We start from the raw sequence: 22,448 nt of genomic DNA on the forward strand, positions 1-22,448 counted from the left end.
CAAGTCTTTTCACAAAATTTCAATCACCAACTTCCTCCTCCATATTCACCCTCCTATGTAGGGAGAAATGATCATTGTAATGAAATAAGAGAACTCAGAGATTGCACCAACAAGTTTGAGTATTGGTTTTTCCTGTGCACTGTTAGTCTGGAACTGTAGAGAAATAGTTTGTAGGTTATTTGATGAGACCTCTGCCAGGCACTTACTGTGAACCGCTGAGTAGTCTTTAGGTATAGAAAGGAGTAACTGGTAAGCAGAGAGAGAAAAAACTGTAAAGCTACTGGTGATTAGTGTTGCAAATTGTTTCTCATTTTCAGAAATTGTCATCATCTTAGTACCTATGCCTAACACTATGACCAGAAATTGAATATAGTTATTAAGTCTCAGTCCGGCACACAGTTTTAATCTGCCAGGAAGTTTCATATCAGCGCACACTCCGCTGTAGAGTGAAAATTTCATTGTAGAAATATAGTTATTGTTTCACTGTAAACAGAGTTGTGGCTCAATAGATCAAGTAATATCTTGTGTTGTAAAAGTGTGTAAAATGCTAGTATTTAAATTTTTTTAAACAAATAATCGTTTCATCTCTCAGGAGAAGGGTACAACTCCTCTTCATGTAGCTGCAAAAGAGGGACAGACCTGCCAGGGAGAGCTGCTTATTGCGTGGGGAGCTGATCCTATGGCTCCAGATGCACATGAACAGACACCAGTTGACTATGCAAGGTACGTGCATTGATCTAGACAGAAATGGTATAAAATAAATGGAGTGCACATATAGGATTTTGTTCAGTGGAAAAGCGCATGATTGTTGCTGATAGATCTCCTACAGTGATATTCATTCCATTAGCTATGTCTCATTTCCTAAGTAAATAGGAAAATATTCTGTAAACTACACAGTGTTGGAAGATGTTTTCAGGCAATCAAATAGTAATTGAGTTGTTGTTTGGCTTCCAGTCTGAAGACTCATTTGGTGCAGCTCTCCACACTAGTCATCCTGTGTAGGCCTCTTAATCTCAGTATAATGACTGCTGCAGCCTACACCAATTTTAACTTGCCTACTGTATTCATGCCTTAATCTCCTTCTATAAGTTTTGCTACCATTAATGGGGGCCTGGAGAAATTTATCCATGGGGGGGGGGGGGGGGGGTAGACTTTAAAATTGTAATTTTTGGGTTTAAATGAGTTGGTCAGTTTCGAGAAGCTGTTGTATTTTCTCCCTGTGATCAGCCACATAGTGATACAACTGCCTAAATGAGAGGTTTTGTGGAATCGTAGGAAACCATTTCTAGAACTGTGTCAGAATTCTGTAATGAATAAAAACACTCTGCTCTAGATTTCGGGAACGGGCAAGGGAGTCCCCTTATGTCCGCCCTAGCAGATGCCTATTGTGTGTCCTATCAGTCGATCCATTCTTTTAGTTAAGTTGTGGCATACATTTCTTTTCACCCCAATTGCATTGCATGCCAGCTCATTAGTTGTTAGATTTACGCATGTAACTTCTAATATTCTTCAGTAACACTTCATTGGAAAAGCTCCTATTCTCTTCTTATCTGAACTGCTTATTGTCCATGTTTCAGTCCACACAAATGTCTTCAGGACAGACATCCTATCACTTCAGTGTTAACAAATTTCTCTTTTTCAGAAGTGTTTTCTTTGCTGTCTCCAGTCTGCATTTTATATGCTATCTACTTTGGTCATCGTGTTTTATCTTGCTGCCCAAATAAAAAATTCATCTACTTTTGGCGCCTCATTTCCTAACCTAATTCTATCAGCATCACTTGATTTAATAGGGCCACATTCCAGCACAGTTGTATTACTTTTGTTGATATTTGTCTTATGACGTCTTTTCAGGTCACTAACTGTTCTGTTTAGCAACTTTTCTAAGTCCTTTGTGATCTCTGACCAAATCACAGTGTCATCGGCAAACCTCAAAGTTTTTATTTATTCTTCTTTACTTTCCAAAATTTTACTTGGTTTCCATTTCATCTTCCTCAATTTACATCTGACTCTAACGGCAGTCTGGTTTCTGTACAAGTTGTAAGTAGCCTTTCACTCTTTGTATTTTACACCAGCTCCTTCAGAATTTCAAAGAGCATCTTCCAGTCAACATTACCAATAGCTTTCTTTACATCTACAAATGCTATACATATAGATTTGGCGTTCATTAGTGTATCTGTGAGGTAAGTCATAAGCTCATTACGGCCTCGTTTGTTCCTAAACTTCCCAGAGACTGCTTTCTACCAGGTTCTCCATTCTTCAGTAAATAATTCATGTCAGTGTTTTGTAATTATGACTTATTGACTGTTTGGTGAACAGTGGTAGAATAGGGAGGCGGGCATAAAATATAATGGAAAATGATTAATAATTGCTGTTTGAATAATTAAAAAGAGAGTTGGAAAGAATAATTGGAAGAAATTGGAAGGTACAAATGTCCTGAGTGAACTGTAACTGGCACTAATATCAACAGACTTTCAATATTCAATACACTTAAGACCAACATTCATCATTTAAATTTACATACGTCTCATTATTGCCATTGTGCATAGAGCTGGTTATTAGGATGCTTCTACTGGATCACCCTTCCTCTGCTCACGCAAAATCCTTTTCTGCTTAGATCCTCTTGATGCAGGATATTCGGTGTGGATGAAATGATTAACAGATAGGGTTCTGTATATAAATATCCATATACAAACTTTGTCTCCCAAATTACTTTTGTAACACTTATTTAATGTACGTTTAGAATACACAGTTTTGAACAATACTAAAATGGTGCAACTCGTAAATTATTTAACAATTACATTGTAGACCCATACACAGTCCCTGATACACTTACACATAGAATAACTTATCTGAAACGTAAAGATCAAGCAGACACAGCAAACCCAGCAAAATATTGACCCATAACATGCCTGCCAACAATTATCAAAATATTAACTTCAGTCATTACACAGAAATTAATGACACATACAACACAGAACAAAATTATAAATGAAGAACAAAAAGGCTGTTGCAAAGGAGCACGAGATATAAAGAGCAACTGATAATAGATGTAGAGGTGACATATCAAGCTAAAACAAAACAAAGGTCGCTACACTACGCATACATTGATTACCAAAAAGCTTTTGATAGTGTACCCCACTCTTGGTTACTACAGATATTGGAAATGTACAAAGTAGATCCTAAATTAATACAGTTCCTAAACATAATAATGAAAAATTGGAAAACCACACTTAATATTCAAACAAATCCAAATAATATCACATCACAGCCAATACAGATTAAGCATGGAATATACCAAGGAGACTCATTAAGTCCTTTCTGGTTCTGCCTTGCTCTGAACCAACTATCCAACATGCTAAATAATACAAATTAAGGGGATTATATTACTGGAACATACCGACACAAAATCACACATTTGCCATACATGGATGATATAAAACAACTGGCAGCAACAAATCAACAACTCAACCAATTACTGAAGATAACAGAAGTATTCAGCAATGATATAAATATGGCTTTTGGAACAGACAAATGTAAGAAAAATAGCATAGTCAAGGGAAAACACACTAAACAAGATTACATATTGGATAACCACAGCGACTGCATTGAAGCAATGGAAAAAACAGATGCCTATAAATATCTACGATACAGACAAAAAATAGGAATAGATAACACAAATATTAAAGAAGAACTAAAAGAAAAATATAGACAAAGACCAACAAAAATACTGAAAACAGAATTGACAGCAAGAAACAAGACAAAAGCTATAAATACTTATGCAATACCAACATTGACCTACTCATTTGGAGTAGTGAAATGGAGTAACACAGACCTAGAAGCACTCAGTACACTTGCATGATCATAATGCCACAAATATAGAATACATCACATACATTCAGCAATAGAAAGATTCACATTAAGCAGAAAGGAAGGAGGAAGGGAATTTATCAACATAAAAAAACCTATATTACTGACAGGTTGACAATTGTCTTAAATTCTTTATAGAAGAGCAGAAACTAGCAAAATACACAAAGCAATCACTCATATAAATACATTGGCTACATCATTGCAATTTCATAACCACTTCTACAACCCTTTAGATCACATAACATCAACAGATACGAAGAAAGTAAACTGGAAAAAGAAAACACTACATGGCAAGCACCTGTATCATCTAACACAGCCACACATCGAGCAAGACACATCCAACGCATGGCTAAGAAAAGGCAATATATACAGTGAGACGGAAGGATTCATGATTGCAATACAGGATCAAACAATAAACACTAGATATTACAGCAAACATATTATTAAAGGTCCCAATACCACAACAGATAAATGCAGATTTTGCAAACAACAAATAGAAACAGTAGATCACATCACAAGCGGATGTACAATACTAGCAAATACAGAATACCCCAGAAGGCTTGATAATGTAGCAAAAATAATACATCAACAACTTGCCATACAACATAAACTAATAAAACAACACATTCCCACATACAAGTATGCAGCACAAAATGTACTGGAGAATGATGAATACAAATTATACTGGAACAGAACCATTATAACAGATAAAGCACCATCACATAACAAACCTGACATCATACTCACCAATAAAAAGAAGAAATTAACACAACTAATCAAAATATCCATACCCAATACAACAAATATACAGAAGATAACAGGAGAAAAAATTGAAAAATGCCTCCAACTGGATGAGGAAGTCAAGGACATGTGGCATCAGGATAAAGTTGACGTTATATCAATTGTACTATCAACTACAGGAGTCGTACCACACAATATCCACCAGTACATCAACTCAATACAGCTACATCCAAATGTATGTATACAACTACAGAAATCTGTAATTATTGATACATGTTCAATTACCCAAAAGTTCCTAAATGCAATGTAACATATACCATACAGTTAAAAGGAAGTCTCGCTTGATCAAGATCTGCGTCACTTTTCAGTTTTGACCAGACATAACGTCTGAGAAAGGAAAGAAATAATAATAATAATAATAATAATAATAATAATAATAATAATAATAATAATAATAATAATAATAATATGATCCATTACAATTGCACCCAATAGTGCTTGCTTAGGTAACAAAGTGCTTGTTGTAACTGCATAGTCCCATTATTGTCAGTAAGTATCTGCGTAGTGTTTAGTTTGCGAAGCCTGCGCGGACAGATCAATGTCCATTACCATCCTAGTTTGCACTCTCATGTGAAATACAAAGTCAGTGTGTCCGTTTTGTCTATTCACACTAGCCTTCACTGCACAAATTCGTGTAGCTCATGTTCAGCGGCTTGATCCTTTGTGAAATCTTCGATGCGGTGACAACTGGTTTCCATAACAGTGGCCCGAGGAATTTATTTCACCTTGTCACTCACACTTAGTCAGTGGAGACACCAGCCGTACATCATACACCCATCAACAAGGTAAGTTTCTTGCCGCTCTTACGACGTTGTTGAGCACAGAAAATTCATGTTACATGAAATAGTGTCATCTTTAGTTTACTTTGTGCACTCCCATGTATTAACACACACATTTAACACTTTGCAGGCAGTTTTCGTATGTTTTATAGTACATTTTGCTGAATATAATTTCGTTACATTGTTCAATTCAAATTATATGAGTACACTTTTTACTCTTGTTTGGTTTTACATTATTCATTTAACATTCATACAATAATTGATTCTGTTTCCTTTTATGGCATAAATTGACATAGGTCTCAATTCAAATTCACAGTGGCTTCTTGTCAGAGTATATTTGTCAATTTCAAAGAATTAAAGAAGAAAACTATAGTCGCTGCAATAGATTCTGTGCACTGCTTAAATAACTACACATGGCCTTTCCTCTCTAGCATTCTCCAAAAAGGATCTACTCACTACAGGGTGATGAAAGTTCTTGGAAAGGGATTTACGTGCTCAGTTATGTGTCGTTGCTGGTCTTAGCTGTGTTCCCCAAAACAAAATAGTTTGTTGCAAATCTGACGATGCCAGTTGTATCGAATACTTATTCATTGTTCATTTATTTTATTTATTTCATGTTCCGTAGTCCAGTTAGTGAGTCAATCACAAGGATATCGAACGTGTCAAATTATGCAGCTTTCAATTTAAACTTACAATAAATACAAGGGCAATTCAATTCCAAATTGTACATAGTTTAAGTAATACATACTATTAATACAGTAATAGATACAATGTCAGCTAGATAACATAACAACCATTTAACAGAAAAAGTAGTTTCAAATAAAGGTTAAACATAAGAGCACAAAGTTAAATCAGATATTAGGCCTACAAGAGTTGATACAGGGACAGCCAATTTGTTGTTATAAAAAGTGTGCTAATGCTCAAATGCACAGTAAAATCAACTGAACTACTTCCAGACACAAGTTTAGTGATGGTATACGTTTTCTTTCAGATATTCATCCACAGTATAAAAAGATTTCTCTCTCAGGTAATCTTTGAGAACTTGTTTAAATTTTGGCAGTTCTGTATGAACACATTTGATATGTAGTGGTAGAGCATTGAACAGCTTAATGCTGGAGTAGTAAACTCCTTTTTGTACCAGAGTGAGACATTTCATTTCTAAATGTAGATTGTTTTTGTTTCTGGTGTTATAGCCACGGAATTTACTGTTGTCTTGGTAGATAGAATAATTTTTGCACACAAAGGTCAGCAAGGAAAAATAATACTTTGAGGCAGTTGTTAGGATGCTTATCTTCTGAAACAAGTGCCTGCAAGAGTGTCTTTGATGGACCCCACATATTATTCTGATTACTTCTTTTTTTTATGGTGAAAACTTTTTTTTGCAAGTGGTTGGTTCCCCCAGAATATGATAGCATATGACCATCAATGAGTGGAAGTAGCCAAAGTAGGCAACCTTAATGGTGTCTACTTCAGCCACTGAAGAAATTACCCTTAATGCAAATGTTGCCAAGCTAAGATTTTTTACATAGATGAAGAATGTGAACTGACCAATTACATTTACTGTCTATGTAAGCACCCAGGAATTTTGTATCTTCAACTTTCTGTAATGCTTGATCTCTACATTTTATGTTAATTTCATCGAGATTACTTTGTGATATATGAAACTTCATATAATGAGTTTTATCTGCATTGAGTGAGAGACCATTTGAGGAGAACCAATTTAAGATGTTATTAAAAACAGTATTTGTAGTTTGTTCAAGATCGAGATCAATCAAATCTTGAATTAGAATTGTGGTATCATCGGCAAACAGGGTAAATTTGCTGTTTGTCTCAGAACAAAGAGGAAGATCATTAATAAAGATGAGAAAAAGCAGTGGGCCCAAAATGGAGCCTTGAGGCACACTACACATTATCGAGCCCCATTCAGACGCGGCAGGTTCTCCAGAAGAGCCATTTAGCATTACAGTCTGCTTCCGATTCTGTAGATATGACTGTAGCCACAAGCCAACAGTACCACCTAAACCATAGTATTCTGCCTTTTTCTAAAGAATTTGATGGTTTACACAGTCAAAGGCTTTCGTAAGATCACAAAAAATACCCACTGGAGACATTTTTTTGTTAATGGCTTCCAAAACTTGGTTGCTGAAAGAGAATATTGCCTGTTCAGTACAAAGACTGGCACAAAAACCAAACTGATTTTTGCTTAAGATACTGTGGAAGTTGAGATGGTCTACAATCCTCCTGTGCATCAGTTTTTCTAGAATTTTCGAGAAGTTAGTTAATAGGGATATTGAGCGATAGTTTGTGACAATGCTTTTATCACCTTTTTGAAAGAGAGGAATCACTATAGCCAACTTTAGTCTGTCAGGGACAATCCCTTCTTGTAGGGATGTATTGTATATGTTGCATAAGATGGAACTAACAAATTTATAACAGTGTTTCAGAATTTTACTAGAAATATTGTCCACACCAGCAGAATTTTTATTTTTTAATGATTTACTTACTCTTATGACTTTGCTTACAGTAACTGGAGGTAAAGATAATTTTGGTATTCTGTTGCTAATAGCTTTCTGTAAGAGGGACAATGATTCTTCCATAGAACCATTACAGCCTGTCTTCTCTACTGCTCTCAAAAAGTGGTTATTAAATATTTCTGCAACCAACTCAGGTTTCTTTATGATACTGTCCCCTGTTTTAATCTCTACCTGAGACATGTTCCCTGTTGTCCTGCCAGTTTCCCTCTTTATTATATTCCATATAGTTTTAATTTTATTTTCTGAGCTTTCAGTTTCTGATTTTATGAACATACTTTTAGATCTATTTATAACCTTCTTGTGAATGGTACAGTAAAGTTTGTAGTGTTGTCGTTTCTTTGGATCATTACAAGTCCTGAGAGAACTGTATAACATCCTCTTTGTTCTACAAGATGATATTATGCCTGTAGTGATCCAAGACTTCTTGGCATTGCCTATATGACTATTTCTAACTACTTTTTTGGGAAAGATGGACTCAAATAAAGACATGAATTCATTTAAAAATGAATTGTACTTTTTGTTTACACCTGTTTCCCTATAAACTGGGCTCCAATCTATCCCTTTTAGACTGTCATTGAATTTTTTAAGCCCTGTTCATTTATTATCCTAAAAGATTTCCAAGAATGCTCGAAACTGTTGCACACACTGATGTAATTGAGCCTAAGCAATTGACCACCATTTTCAGAAAGGCCAAGGATTGGATGTACAGTGATCTTATTGCATTTAGACTTATCTATAAATATATCTATCAGACTTTTACTGTTAACAGTAACCCTAGTTGGGAAATCTACTACTGCCATCACATTATAAGACTCCATTAAATGTACTAAATCAGTTTTACTAATGCTCTCATGTATGAAATCATCACTAAAGTTCTTAGACTTTGAGTACAGTATGGATAATAAAGAATCTAAGTGCTTAAGAAATACCTTCAAATTCCCTGAGGGAGATCTATACAGTGCTAACACTACAGCTGTGAAGTCATTAGCAGTAATCTCAACACCACATACTTAAATTTGTTGCTCTATACAATGGCTCGTTAAATCTGATGCATTGTAAGATATGTTGTTTTTTACATACATTACCACTCCATTGTTTTCCATGATGGTTCTAGAGTAATGCGCTGCCTGACAGTAACCACTTAGCTGTAACCTTCCAATATCTTGCACATGATGTTCATTAAAACATAATACATCAGTATCTTTAATTCCTTGTGGTTCCTCTAACAGAACAGTAATGTCATTTACTTTATTACCAAGTCCTCCCACATTTTGGTGAAAAATCGTCATTTCTTTGGAATTAGAGACAGATGTAAACTTGTGCCTAAAAAAAATTATCTGTAGCTGCAGACACAGTATGTTCATTACTAACAATTTCCTGAAACATTTGAGTTTGAAACCGAGTCTGAATTGATGACTGGAGCCATTTAAGTGTGATTGGTTCCAACTTTGGGGTACATTTGTGGACTTCTTCCAATATTTTTGTTTTTAAGAGGGTACTTAACGTGTTGTTTTTTTTCCCCCCCCCCCTCCCTTGATCTGTTCAGGTGCATACTGTGTGTTGTAAATAATTCTCGTCCAAAAGTGCTTATATCTACAATACAGGTATTGTTAAAATGCTTACACAACTTTGCTAACTTAGAGTTATTTGTGAGATAGCCTCATTTACACAGGACTGTGGGTTTAAGTCATGTCTCTTTGGAATGTTCACAACAAATACCCTAGACTGATGAAGTGCTGATATTTTCTTCCTGAGCGACTGTATGACATCATTTCCTTCGTTGCAGGCAACGTTGTTTGAGCCACCTATTAAGATCACACACTCGTTTTTTACTTTTTCAGAATCACACCCCGCTACAACTTCTTGAAGTTTAGCACCTGGCTTCACAATTCCATGAACATCGGCAGCATTAAAACTGCTTTTCACTATATCAGCCATGCCTCTACCATGACTATAAGCGAAAGTGTGAAGACGATTTGTTGATGTTTCACTCACAGCACACTGGATCACACCACTGCCACTTTCATTGCTGTTAACTGAATGTTGTGGCTTTGGAAGATCAAACCTAACCTTTTTCCGATAGTTTTCTGATTGTTTTCGCTTTCTGTGGGACTATTACTAGAACAAAGTACATCAAAATTGTTTACATTCTCGAACCTCGAAACAGTTGCTGTAGATAAAGTTTTAGTGCCGAATGTTTGACACTTTTTGTGTACTACCTTCCATTCTGATGATTTATCAGCGTCATTTTGTGGCAATGTAGCCATGTTCTGGCGAAAGTTTTTGTCCTTCAGTCTCTCTTGAAGCAATGGATCCATGTTTTGCTTCGACTTCAGTTCCATATTTTCAGACTTCAGGCTGTCGATTTCTACTCTTAAACTGCTGATTACACATTGTCAACTAGCAATACACTCATTATACTTTAAGTATTCACTTTTGCACCTTACACACGAATTTTTAATGTCTTCACTGTAACTTATTTTTGGAGTAAAATCGCAGATATCTACACACGCCGCCATCTTGCTGGTTTCATAGACACCTTCTGTCGCAGGACTTTGCACACTGTTCAAAGTGCAGCTCATATTTACTTCTTATGTTCATTGTATAAATAATAACCATTTCATATGCTGAGATATAGAGAGTTGTATCATCAGTACTATGTCATATACAATGTGTGTAAAACAGTGTTTGTATAAGTAACAAACATGCATAAAAATTTCAATGTAAGTCAGGTGTTTGATGCTTTCATGGGTAGTCGATGCTCATAGTAGTTTTTACCCCTTAATTTTTTTATAGTGCTTAACCTGAGTTCAGCATCTTGATATTTGAAGTACTGAAACCATTTTCCTCTTCACATACTTTCACACTATCACATTCATACGTATCATAGACTTACAACTATATTTGTCTTGCGGTGCAGTCCTCCTCATTTTTATGTGGTACCTAACACTACAAGCATGTATCTTTCTACACTTTAGGACATGTCGATGCATCATTCCTTGGAAGAAAAACTTAATACTAACTTAAAACTAAATCTTCAAAGCTAAGTGTACAGTGGCTTGATGGCTACTAATACCTCTTTCATATGAATAAAATGTTCTCAGGTTTCCAACCGTGTCAATTGCTTAAAACTACATGAACTTTCGGCCAAGCACTCCTTGGCCATTGTTAAGTGGTATGACAAAGGCGAAGGAGTGCTTGGCCGAAAGCTCGTGTAGTTTTAAGCAATTGATGCAGGTGGAAACCCGAGAACATTTTATTCAATGTTATTACCGCAAGACTCTGCATTCATACACCTCTTTCACATATTCAACCACGTATTCATTTACTTCAGTGTGCAGTCGTTCAATCACAAACTCATTTAATGTCATGTGTGCATCTCTACTTACCTTATAAATCTGAAAGATAAAGTGCATTATAGGAGTGGTGCGACCTCTTATTCAGTTTGCCACTTACATTTGTTTACCTGCAGTGAAAGTTTTCTGCTCCATCAAATATAATTAGTGCTTGTACCTTTAATACTTAAATTTGTAAATGTATTAAAAACAAAGATTCCATAACTTACCAAACAGGAAAGTGCTGGTAGACTGACACAATAAAACACACACACACACACACACACACACACACACACACACACACACACACACACACACATCCATCCACACATATACAGACACAAGCAGACATATTTAAAGGCAAAGAGTTTGAGCAGAGATGTCAGTCGAGGCGGAAGTGCAGAGGCAAAGATGTTGTTGAGTGACAGGTGAGGTATGAGTGGCAGCAACATGAAATTAGCGGAGGTTGAGGCCTGGTGGATAACGGGAAGAGAGGATATATTGAAGGGCAAGTTCCCATCTCCGGAGTTCTGATAGGCTGGTGTTAGTCGGAAGTATCCAGATAACCTGGACAGTGTAACACTGTGCCAAGATGTGCTGGCCGTGCCAGCACTTTCCCGTTTGGTAAGTCATAGAATCTTTGTCTTTAATATATTTTTCCCATGTGGAATGTTTCTTTCTATTTTATTTAAATTTGTAAATATATAGATGTAATGTATATAGTAGATTAACTACAGTAAATCAGCATCTCTTTCCGTGTATATAATCCCTTAGCCTATCTTAGTTTGAGTTTATTTTGTAGATAGTTGTAGGTGTAGTATAGACTCCCCCTTAATTTTCTGTGTCCCTGTTTATGCAATAGGCTTTACAAATGCTAGACCAGTCTGTAGTTCATAGGGTTTGTTTGTTTTGGGTGCTCCAACACTTTTAGCTGTGTCTGTCTGGCCCCATGCACTTGCGGTTTATTGACTAGCTTGCTTCCCAATGCGCATGCACTGCGACGCTCTGATACCACTAACATTTCAATTAATTGTGTATTGCATTGCGCACTACCGTGTGTTTCACAAGTTCGTTTATTCATTTACAACTGGGCTATATGCAAGGTGAAATGTTGTATTTAAAGTATTGTCATCTCTTAGAAACACAAAAGTACAATTCTTCCTTGTTACATCCACTCACCTTATCATTTACACATTTGACACATAAGAAAAAAAAATATTTTTTCCCTTACCAACTAAGAACATGAATTCTGGAATGTGATTTTCCAGCATCTCAAATCTAATATAATTATACATATATACAATTTAGAGGATGTACAGCCCTTCTTCAATACATAAATGTTCTCAAGTCTTTTATCAGTGTAGGCCATTGTCTTTACCCGCGTTTGCATGTACCAATCTGTATGTTGCCGGGTAGGGGATTTTAGTAATTATGTGTGCTTCGGTGTATAGTAGTTGCCACTTAGGGTTCAGTTTTCCAATTTTTGTGGATTTGGGATGTGTTCTAAATAACACCTACTGTCCTATATAAAATTGTGTTGTATGTTTCAGCTTTCCTATGTGGAGCCCAGATTTCAAGGTTGATTAGTGGTTGTCTTATTTTATCATCTGATAATTCTGGTATTGGTATATTGGACAAAGGTTTTTCCCATTCGCCTATCTGTTTGCAATTGAACATCAGCTCATTTGGTGTAAATCCAGTTGATGTATGGGGAAGGCTGTTAACAACTTGTAAGAAAGGAGTGACATATTCAGTCCACGTGGTATGTTTACGAGGTATATAGGTCCTCACAAACCTGTTGAATTCCTTAAACACCCTTTCTGTGGGGTTGCTTAGAGATGAACTTTGGGTACTAAAATGTGTTTGATTTGGTTGGAATCTGCAAAATGTTTCCATTTATGTCCAACAAAATATGAGGCATCATCTGTTAACATGAGAAGCTGTGTCGGTGCATAAAAAAGATCTTTCTGCATGTCTGTTTGAGATAAAATATTAGCATGTAATAAGGCTTGCTTCATGTTCTCGAAATCGGTTTGTCATTGCTTGTCTCATAATCAAGGTCAATTTTTCCGGAGATGATTGAGTAAAGCATCACTGTTCATATGTTGGTTAGGGATGAATTTCCTAAAAAATGACACTAGGCCTAAGTATGTCAGTGACATACATGTTCATGTTCACTTGTGGCATAGCGCGTGGCAACTGCACTTTCTTGACAGGTGCACTGCCGGTAAGTGTTGTTGCATTGTGCAACCTTCGCTGTTTTCCTTAGACAGGCTAGCCCTGTATTGTGGGTAACCGGTGAAGATATCTAACTACTCTAAAAGCACAGATTTGTTTCCTGTCATATGCTGTTTGTAACTTTTCCTCTACTTCCTTTAAACCTAAATCTGTTTTAACTAGAATAATTGACTACCTTTTCAGCAAGAGTGCTTCCCTTATCCAGCATCAGCTTCAGCTTTTTCAATTATTTCCTTTACATCCACACATCACTTTTCTCTGTGTGGTTTTTCTTACTGACTCATGCACTTGGGATTGCGTCTTCTGAATTTGAGGATATGCTTCGCTAAGGTTTTGTAATTCACCTGCAAGTTGTTCCTGTTTAGTGTCTACGAATGTTACCTTTTCCTTTAAGGTATTTATATCTCGGGACATGTTGGTAATTATTTCTTGTTTTAGTTGTTTACCTAGCTCTGTCAACTTCCCGGATAGTTCGTCAGAGAATTCAGTACATACAGTTCTGCTCACCTTACTGAACTGTTGACTAATACTATTCTTGAAACTGTTAAATCCCTGATTTTGTTGTGTAAGCTGTTGTCCTATATTTTCCTGTTGTCTTGTAAACTGTTGTTTTATTAGTTGCATGAGTTGTGTCAAATTGTGTGTCTCACTAGTATTTACATTGCTTTTATGAACTGTTTCCTGCTCTTGCGTTCGTGAAGTCAAATAATCAAAGAAATTTTCGCAGTCGCGCACTTCAGTTCCACTATGTGGAAAAAATGTTTCCCAGTGTGAACTGAGAAATTGTCTAATAAATTGTATCATAAAAGTGAAAGCATGATTAGTTATATTATCAGTGTCATCATTTTTTAATAGTAGGCCACCAACCTGGGTTTAATAGCCTTCGAACTGTTCACAAGTTGGCACATTACTTTCAACTGTTGCCAAGCTTGGATTTCCAATATCTTGGCATATTGTATTTTGTAATGAATTTTCAGCAATGGCAATTTCATTTGACTTAATTGTGAACAAACATAATTATGAAAAAAAAATTCAAAAATGAAATTTTTTTTTGTATTGGTACTTTTCAATTAAAGCAGACCTATGTGTGTATTCATTAATGAACGTTATTATTATCTGATACAACCTTGTAGAATTTTAATGACATACTTTGCACTTCAATGTTGACTTCATACAAATTATTGTCTTTTCTATAAGAATGCACTTTCTGTAAAGGATATTAAACCTTAACTCACGAGGTGACTTTTCTGTTACGTATACTATGAAGTGCAGTCTCTGAGACTCGTGTCTTTAAACCAAGATTTAAGCTGTAAATCATTTAAAAATTAAATTTATGTTACATAACATTTATGGTTACAAATATGTAAGTGTTGTTTAAATACTCCTTATTGATTTTATTGCACTAAATAAAGCCAATAGTATTTTATTTTTGTATCAAGCAAAAGTCACATATTTTGTGAAGCTTTTTCAATAGTACACAAAACAAACTGTTAGAGAATTGAATTTTACATTCTGATAAATTATGGTATCTCTGTAGAAAGCAAATTTTCTCATAAAACTAATTTCCTGGGGGTTAAACTTGCGTGTAAAAACTGAACTTAATAGCTAGAAAAAGAAAGGCTGCAAAATTAATATTCAGTACTGAGATTTAAAGGTTTCTTTACTTCCACTCAGAACACATTTAATTTTAACTAACACCAAGTATTTTGTTTGAGAAACAGAAAGGTCCTCATAACCATTGTCCTGAAGTTCTGTCTCTGAATGGTACTCTTCTTCTGTTCACTTACAGAATTGTAATCACTGGCTATTGAAAATATCATTGACGTCATTCTTCATCCACTGACTAAAAATTTCATCGAACTTTGTGTGTGTAAAATTGCCACATTTTGTACTGAAGTGACGAAAGCAGATGCCGGGTTCATGAGGCACGGTCTACGAGACCCCATCACATTTCAACAATACATGTCAACAACAATCAAACTAGGCGATCACACAACTGACAATAATAATTTGTGGGGTTGGTGATCAAAAGAGGGTAGGTGGTGTATAAAAACGTTCCACCATAATTGACCTACGATAGTGACTTGGAAAATTCTCCCTCAGGAGTTAAGGGTTAGTTGGAAGGAAAAGAGATTATCTACTGTGAGAGAGACGGCACCAAGTGCAGCCATATAAGCATACAGCATAGCAGCATCCTACCTTAACAGCTGAAATCAGCATTTCCGGCACATATCGTTTGTAGGCAGAATTTAATTTTAATTTGCTCCTTCAAGTTTTTATTGGTCTCAATTTCCCAGACATGTAACAAATGCAACACAGGTCTTATTAGTTTCTTGTAACGATAAAATGGATAATTTATCTCAAAAAAATTTTATTTCAACAATTGAAAGGTCTGTTCATATTCCGCTCGGCGGCTTCCTTTAAACAATCGCCATTGAATAGTGTCAGAAGGGGGGGAGCACTAATATCAACAGACCTTCAATATTCAATACATTTAACATCGACATTCATCATTTAAATTTACATATTTCTCATTATCGCCATTGTGTGTAGAGCTGGTTATTATGATGCTGTTGCTGGATTGCTCTTCCTCTGCTCATGCAAATTCCTTGTCTGCTTCGATCCAACATTATCTAATATGATCCATTACAATGGTTCGCTAATAATCACACCTGTTAGCACCTCCCTTCTTTGGAAAAGGAATTACTACACATTTCCTGAAGTCTTCGGGAATTTTAATGTCTGATATATCTTGCATACAATGTACAATATTTTGTCATGTTGTTTTCTCCCAAGGATCTCAATAACCCTGCGGGAAAGTCGTCTACTGCAGGACACCGTCTTTCAGAACTTGGTCAAATTCTTTTTGCAGTATAATCTCTCTCACTTGATTTTCATTGATTTCCTTTCCTCTTTCTGTAACATTGTCTTAATCTTGGTTTGCCTTATGTACACCATCTATTTACAGTTGACCCTCGTTATTTTGAAATCAGACAAAAGGAAAACTCGTTTAATCCTTGCTAGCTATTCAGTTCCTGCCAAATTATATTGAAAAATCTACTACTTAAACAGAGTTTTGGATAATTTATAGTGCAAACTGAAATTTGGCTCCCACACTACATACTCAATATCTTATCCTTTGTCTAAATTGAATAAATGTGTACATAAGTAGTGTTGTGTGCTGCAGTATTTTTTGTTACGCATTTCTTGTAATTTTTCTCAATAATGTACAGTATTAAAATCAAACAGTGGAAAATCCAGGATGGAATGTAACAATATTATGAGAAGGAAAGTTGCTACTCGCCATATAGCAAAGATGCTGAGTCGCAGATAGGCATAACAAAAAGTGTGTCACGCTTGAAGCTTTCGGCCATTGGCCTTTGTCAACAATAGACACACACATACGCCTCTGGCCTCAGCAGGCAGAGACAATTGTCATGTGTATGTGAGTTGCATGGACATTTGTTGTGAATATCTGCAGCTCAATATCTCTGCTATATGGTGATAAGCAATGTAACCTGTTCAAAATATTGTCATTATTCCATTCTGGATTTTCTGTTGTTTGATTTTGGCTTAAATAAAGTACATAAAAAATGACTGATCACAGTATTTCTTCAAGTAACGTAATCCACAGCCACAGAGTTCATCAACCAGTAAAATGGAAACTGTGCTACCAAAGCCTGCAGTCCTTTCCTTTTTGGCACTTCCAATATCCATTTCTTTAAACCGTAGAAGACATAATTTCAATCAAAGCCTTTTAGCTATTATTTCTTTATGTTTAAAGTATGATCATCTTAGGTTACTAGTATTTTCTTTTTCATTCTTTGCACTGAAATCTGATTTAGCTTGTTTAATTCTCCATTTAATTTCATGGCATTTCTCATTTTTGCCTATATGCTTCTGTCGTACTTTAACCCAATGACTAGTTGTAGGCACTGACCAATCAGATTTGTTTTACTATTATAGACACCATAGTTACACTTTGAGATCTGACCCTTTTATTTACTGTGTGTGTGTGTGTGTGTGTGTGTGTGTGTGTGTGTAATCACTATAGTGTAATCACGATATAGTGTGTTGGTTTAAACAGTTTTATGTTTTTGCCATGTATAGTTATTACAATGTATTCATTTGTCCTAAGTTCTTTCATTTTGTTACATTTGTGATTCTGTGCATTGGTTTTTTCTTCATTGAACATTCTGTTGGTCACTGCTGAAGTTTTGTGTCCATAACTTCAACTTTCCTGGAAATACCTGAAAACTAAGAAATAGAGAAGAGCAAATTTGAGATCAAGATAAGACATATCCAGATTAAGTATGGGAACTCTAAGGCAGTGTTACAAATTTTTCATTATGAATTATTGAATGAAGAGAAGTCAAGCCAGTGCAATTAAAACGCAAATAAAACAATGTGAATGACAATTACAGTTATGTAACATGTCAAAATCTAAAAATCTTCGAATATTTATACATCTTGTCATCTGTAGCATGAATTCCACCAAACATACTACACATTTACATTGCGTAAATGAGATGTTGTGTAGACAATGTACATGAGTAGTGCATGTTGTGTGATTTATGTTGAAGCAGTTAACAATGTCAAAAGACCCATCATACGGATGTCATGATGAGGTGTAGACACAGGGTTACCACAAGTTCTGGAAATAAGGAAATATCTTGGAATTCCCAACATGTCAGGGGATTTGGGGAAATATCGGGTAAATTTGGAAAAAATAACTGGATCCCCCCCCCCCCCCCCCCCCCCCACTCAGCAGATGAAATGGTTTGTTTACTGAGATGTCGTGCATTGCTGCTGGCTGGGCGCAGTGGAGTACATGCATCACTTCCTTACTCCCTCATCCCTACTGCTTCCCACCTTCCTACCATCCCTTCAGCTTGCAGTCAGCGCTGCCACCACTTCTTGCTGCTAGCCTAGCAGCTGCAGGTGAGAGGCAGAAAAGCGTGAGGAATGGTTTGCAGGGATCTGACTCTCAGAGACTGTAGCGTCCGGAGATGGCAGTCTTGTGCACGAGTTGTGTCTGAATGTTTGTGTGCGCCCTCATTTTCCAACAAAATTTGGTTGTGTGGGTGTGATTGTCTTTTGTACAAGGGGGGCTTGAAAAGTTCTAGGAACAGAATAGAAAATAATTACTTACATCACTGAAGCTTTTTTATTTTTCCATGTAGTCTCCTTGTAGACTAATGCACTTGGCCCAACGATGTTCCTGTGCCTTGATCCCATGAGTTTCCTCTGGGCCTGCAAACTCCGGCTATCAGTTCTTCGTCTGAAGTGAATCTTCGTCCAGCAAGAAAAATTTTCTGTTTTGGGAAGAGACAGAAGTCTGATGGAGGCACATTAGGTGAATAAGTCGGGTGTGGCAACAATTAATACCTTAGTTAGCGTAATTTTGCCGTAGTGACGGCACATGTGTGCGGGCGTGCCTTGTCCCGATAGATGACGACTTTCTTCCTTGCTAAACCTGGCCTTTTTTCACATATCTTTTGTTGCAATTTGTCCATGAGGTTAGCATAATACTGTCCAATAATGGTTTGTCCAGGTTTGTACAAACTGAATCCCTTTCGCAACCCAGAACACTCATGCCATGACCTTTCCCGCCGACGGAGTTATCTTTGCTTTCTTTGGTGGCAGAGAATCAGCAAGTTTCCACTGCTTTTACTGTTGCATTGTCTTTGAGGTATAGTAGTGCACCTGTTTCATCTGTGGTCACAAACTGGTGCAAAAAATCGTGTTTGTTTCTCCTAAAACAGGTCAAACATTGGTCTGATATGTCCATTCTCATGCGTTTTTATCTAGCATCAAGAGTCGCAGCACCCATCTTGCAGATAATTTTTTCATTTCTAATTCTTCAATTAAAATGTGATATACCTTTTTAAGATGACATCTGCCAAGTGTGAGGAATTTCATGTACTTTAAATCAGCAGTCCTCCATGACCATTTTGTGCACTTTTGCAATGATTTCTGGAGTAGTGACACATCTTGGCTGAACACTGTGCGGATCATCATCTAAGCTTTTCCAACTAAATTTAAATTCATTAGCCCACTTGCAAACAGTTGAATATGAAGGAGCAGAGTCCCTCAGTGCAAGGAAATTGACATAATGTCCTTTGCTTTCATACTTTCCTTTACGAAGTATTTAATCACTGCTCGAATCCCGTTTCCTACCTCCCCCTCCCATCTTCGCAAATCATTATGCGGGAACAGCAGAAGAGCTGCGTCACCGCCACAGCTCTCTTCCAAGAGCACTAACATGGCACGGGTTTACAGGCAACAGTCCTGGCGCTAGCACTGACCTCTTGTGATGATTCCGAGAATTTTGCAAGCCACCCTCGTACATGCCTGTAAACAGGTCAGTGATCATCTTTATGATGAGTTGCTACTTGTCCTCATTATTATTGATCCTCAGAGTAATCACACAAGTTATCTGTTGCATGGATTGATGACTGTGGTCTCATTTCATCGACATGCTGTCTGCAACTTGTGACTAGCTGGTGACACAAGTGGATTTCTGCGATGGGCCAAAACTGCAGGCCATTTCTGCTGGTATCTCTAATAGAACAGGTGTGCTGATTTGAAGCCCATCGTTTCCCACTAATGAGCCGGCATTTCCCACTGGATCTAGTGCCTTCGGTCTGCCTCCAGACTGGGTTGTTTGTGTGTGACATAATGCAGTGGATTTTCGTGGTTTATCCATGGAACCAGGAATGCAGTGCTCCTCAGCAGACCAGATTCTGCGGTTGGTGGATTTCAGAAATTGTGACTGTCCCACATTGTACTCTGTGGTATTTTATAGACATTTTATTTATTCTAATAATTTTGGCACTTTGAAAGAAGTTTATGTATTGGAAAGTATGAATGATAAGAAGAAGAAGAAAATTCTGGCAGTCGCTGGCAGTTTGTATGCTATGTACTCATATATTTCTTGAAAGAAAAATCATACAATACCTGTAAAATAATAGACATTAACAGCGGCTAGTAACTGACAAATATGACCATAGTAGAACAAACATTTTATTGGCGGTCACCTATGGTGTTGGTTTATACAGCTCTTCCCCATCTTATACACTTCTTTCAAGATGCCTACTTTTTTCTGAGGTTATTTCTGAAATTAGTGAATGTACATTAAATGTGTCTCGCTACTTCAAGGAATAGTGTAATTCAGTCTCCAAATGTTTCGTTTTATTGAAATAAAACAACACCAGTGGTCTTAAAGAAACATATATACTATTTGGCTCGATTTATTGCTTTCTCCATCCAACAAGTTTGTTACAAAAGATGTTGATGTTAGTACTTACGATTTTTGCTTACATCAGGAAATCTCGCCTGCTTGCAAGGCTCTTCCTCCCCCCTCCCACCACGCCCCAAATATTCCCTCGTTTGGCTCTATTGTTTGTTGTATCGTGGTGGCAAAGACAGATTTAATTTATCTTTAGTTGTTATAATGCTGTTATGGACAATATGGTGACACAAGCAAAGAATTTTTTTGTGAAACTTCATTTCAAATTGTGTAGCTTAGTCTTTATTACAACATAGTTGGAATATCATCTAGAAATTTTTCAGCCATGCCTTTGTTCATCCTATTTTTTACATTCCTGTTTGTTTACTGTCCATGTGTCACTTTTCACAAACAACGTATTTCATGATACAGTTGTATGTTTTTCGAGATGATCATTGGTCCAACCCCTTCATTATATTTGTAACAACAAAAACTTGCTACCTCTTGAAAACCACTCACTCAGAAGTGCCAGATTTCGAGTAACAGCTACATTTCTCTTGTTTCCTTGTTAAAATGTACTTCCTTTGGCAAAACAAAGTGAACTTTCCACAATGTCACCTCACTGACATTGTGACAGAATTCTGAAACGGTGGTTTATTAAACAACCAGATGTGGTCAGTTCATGTCAAAAGTTTAACTTATCTTGTTGCAAAGCCACACGAATTCTCATTTCAGCAGCTATCGAAGACTTACAAAAATTGCATCATTCAATTACTTAAGTCTAGAGTTATTTGTACGAGGGTAATCCCAAAAGTAATTTCTCATTTTTTTAAGTACATAGACCTATTTATTTCTACAATGGTTTACATCAGCTTACAGCTTGAACATTTAGCTATTTTTTGACATAATGACCATTTCTGTCGATGCATTTTTGTAGATGCTTCGGCAGTTTTTGTATACCCATGTCATACCAGCTCTCCGCTATGCTGTTAAGAAAGTTATGAATGTCTTCTTTCACCTGGTAGTCAGAGCTGAATTGCTGGGACCACAATTAACACTGACAGGTACTGTGAGACAGTGAAAAAACTCAAACGGGCAATTCAGAACCGGAGAAGAGGAATGTTGAGCAAGGGCTTACACATTCTCAATGACAGTGGTCGCCCACACATCGCTCAGCAAACCGTTCTTCTCCTGCAACAGTTTCTGTGCAATACAATCACCCACCCACCCTATAGTCCTGACTTGGCCCCCAGTGACTATCACCTGTTCCCTATGTTAAAATAACATTTGGCCGGAAAGCGATTCAGCTCCGACGACGAGGTGAAAGAAGAGGTTCACAACTTTCTAAGCAGCATGATGGCGAGCTGGTATGACATGGGCATACAAAAACTGCCAAAGCGTCTACAAAACTGCACTGACAGAAATGGTGATTATGTTGAAAAATAGCTAAATGTTCAAGCTGTAAACCGATGTAAATCATTCTAGAAATAAACAGGTCTATGTACTTCTAAAAAAAATAAGAGACCTTACTTTTGGGATTACCCTCATATAATATGGTAGACACGAAAATTCCTTGTTCTTATCATGTAGAAAAATAATCAAATATTTCCATGCTACCATTTTTCAAAATCTCGTTTAGATAAACTGGGGCCGATTTGGA

At 36.7% G+C, this 22,448-nt stretch overlaps 1 protein-coding gene across 2 annotated transcripts in view; it reads left to right on the forward strand.

Moving 5' to 3' along the window:
• The window catches only part of LOC126360253 (ARF GTPase-activating protein GIT1), a 238,080-nt gene that overhangs the window by 92,875 nt on the left and 122,757 nt on the right, over window positions 1–22,448 (forward strand). For both annotated transcript variants that reach the window (XM_050007694.1, XM_050007695.1), the window contains exon 4: window positions 593–723. In XM_050007694.1, the coding sequence (XP_049863651.1) occupies window positions 593–723 (131 nt within the window). The remainder of the gene's footprint in view (window positions 1–592; window positions 724–22,448) is intronic.

Source organism: Schistocerca gregaria, chromosome 1 (genome assembly GCF_023897955.1).
Source record: "Schistocerca gregaria isolate iqSchGreg1 chromosome 1, iqSchGreg1.2, whole genome shotgun sequence".
Taxonomy (NCBI): domain Eukaryota; kingdom Metazoa; phylum Arthropoda; class Insecta; order Orthoptera; family Acrididae; genus Schistocerca; species Schistocerca gregaria.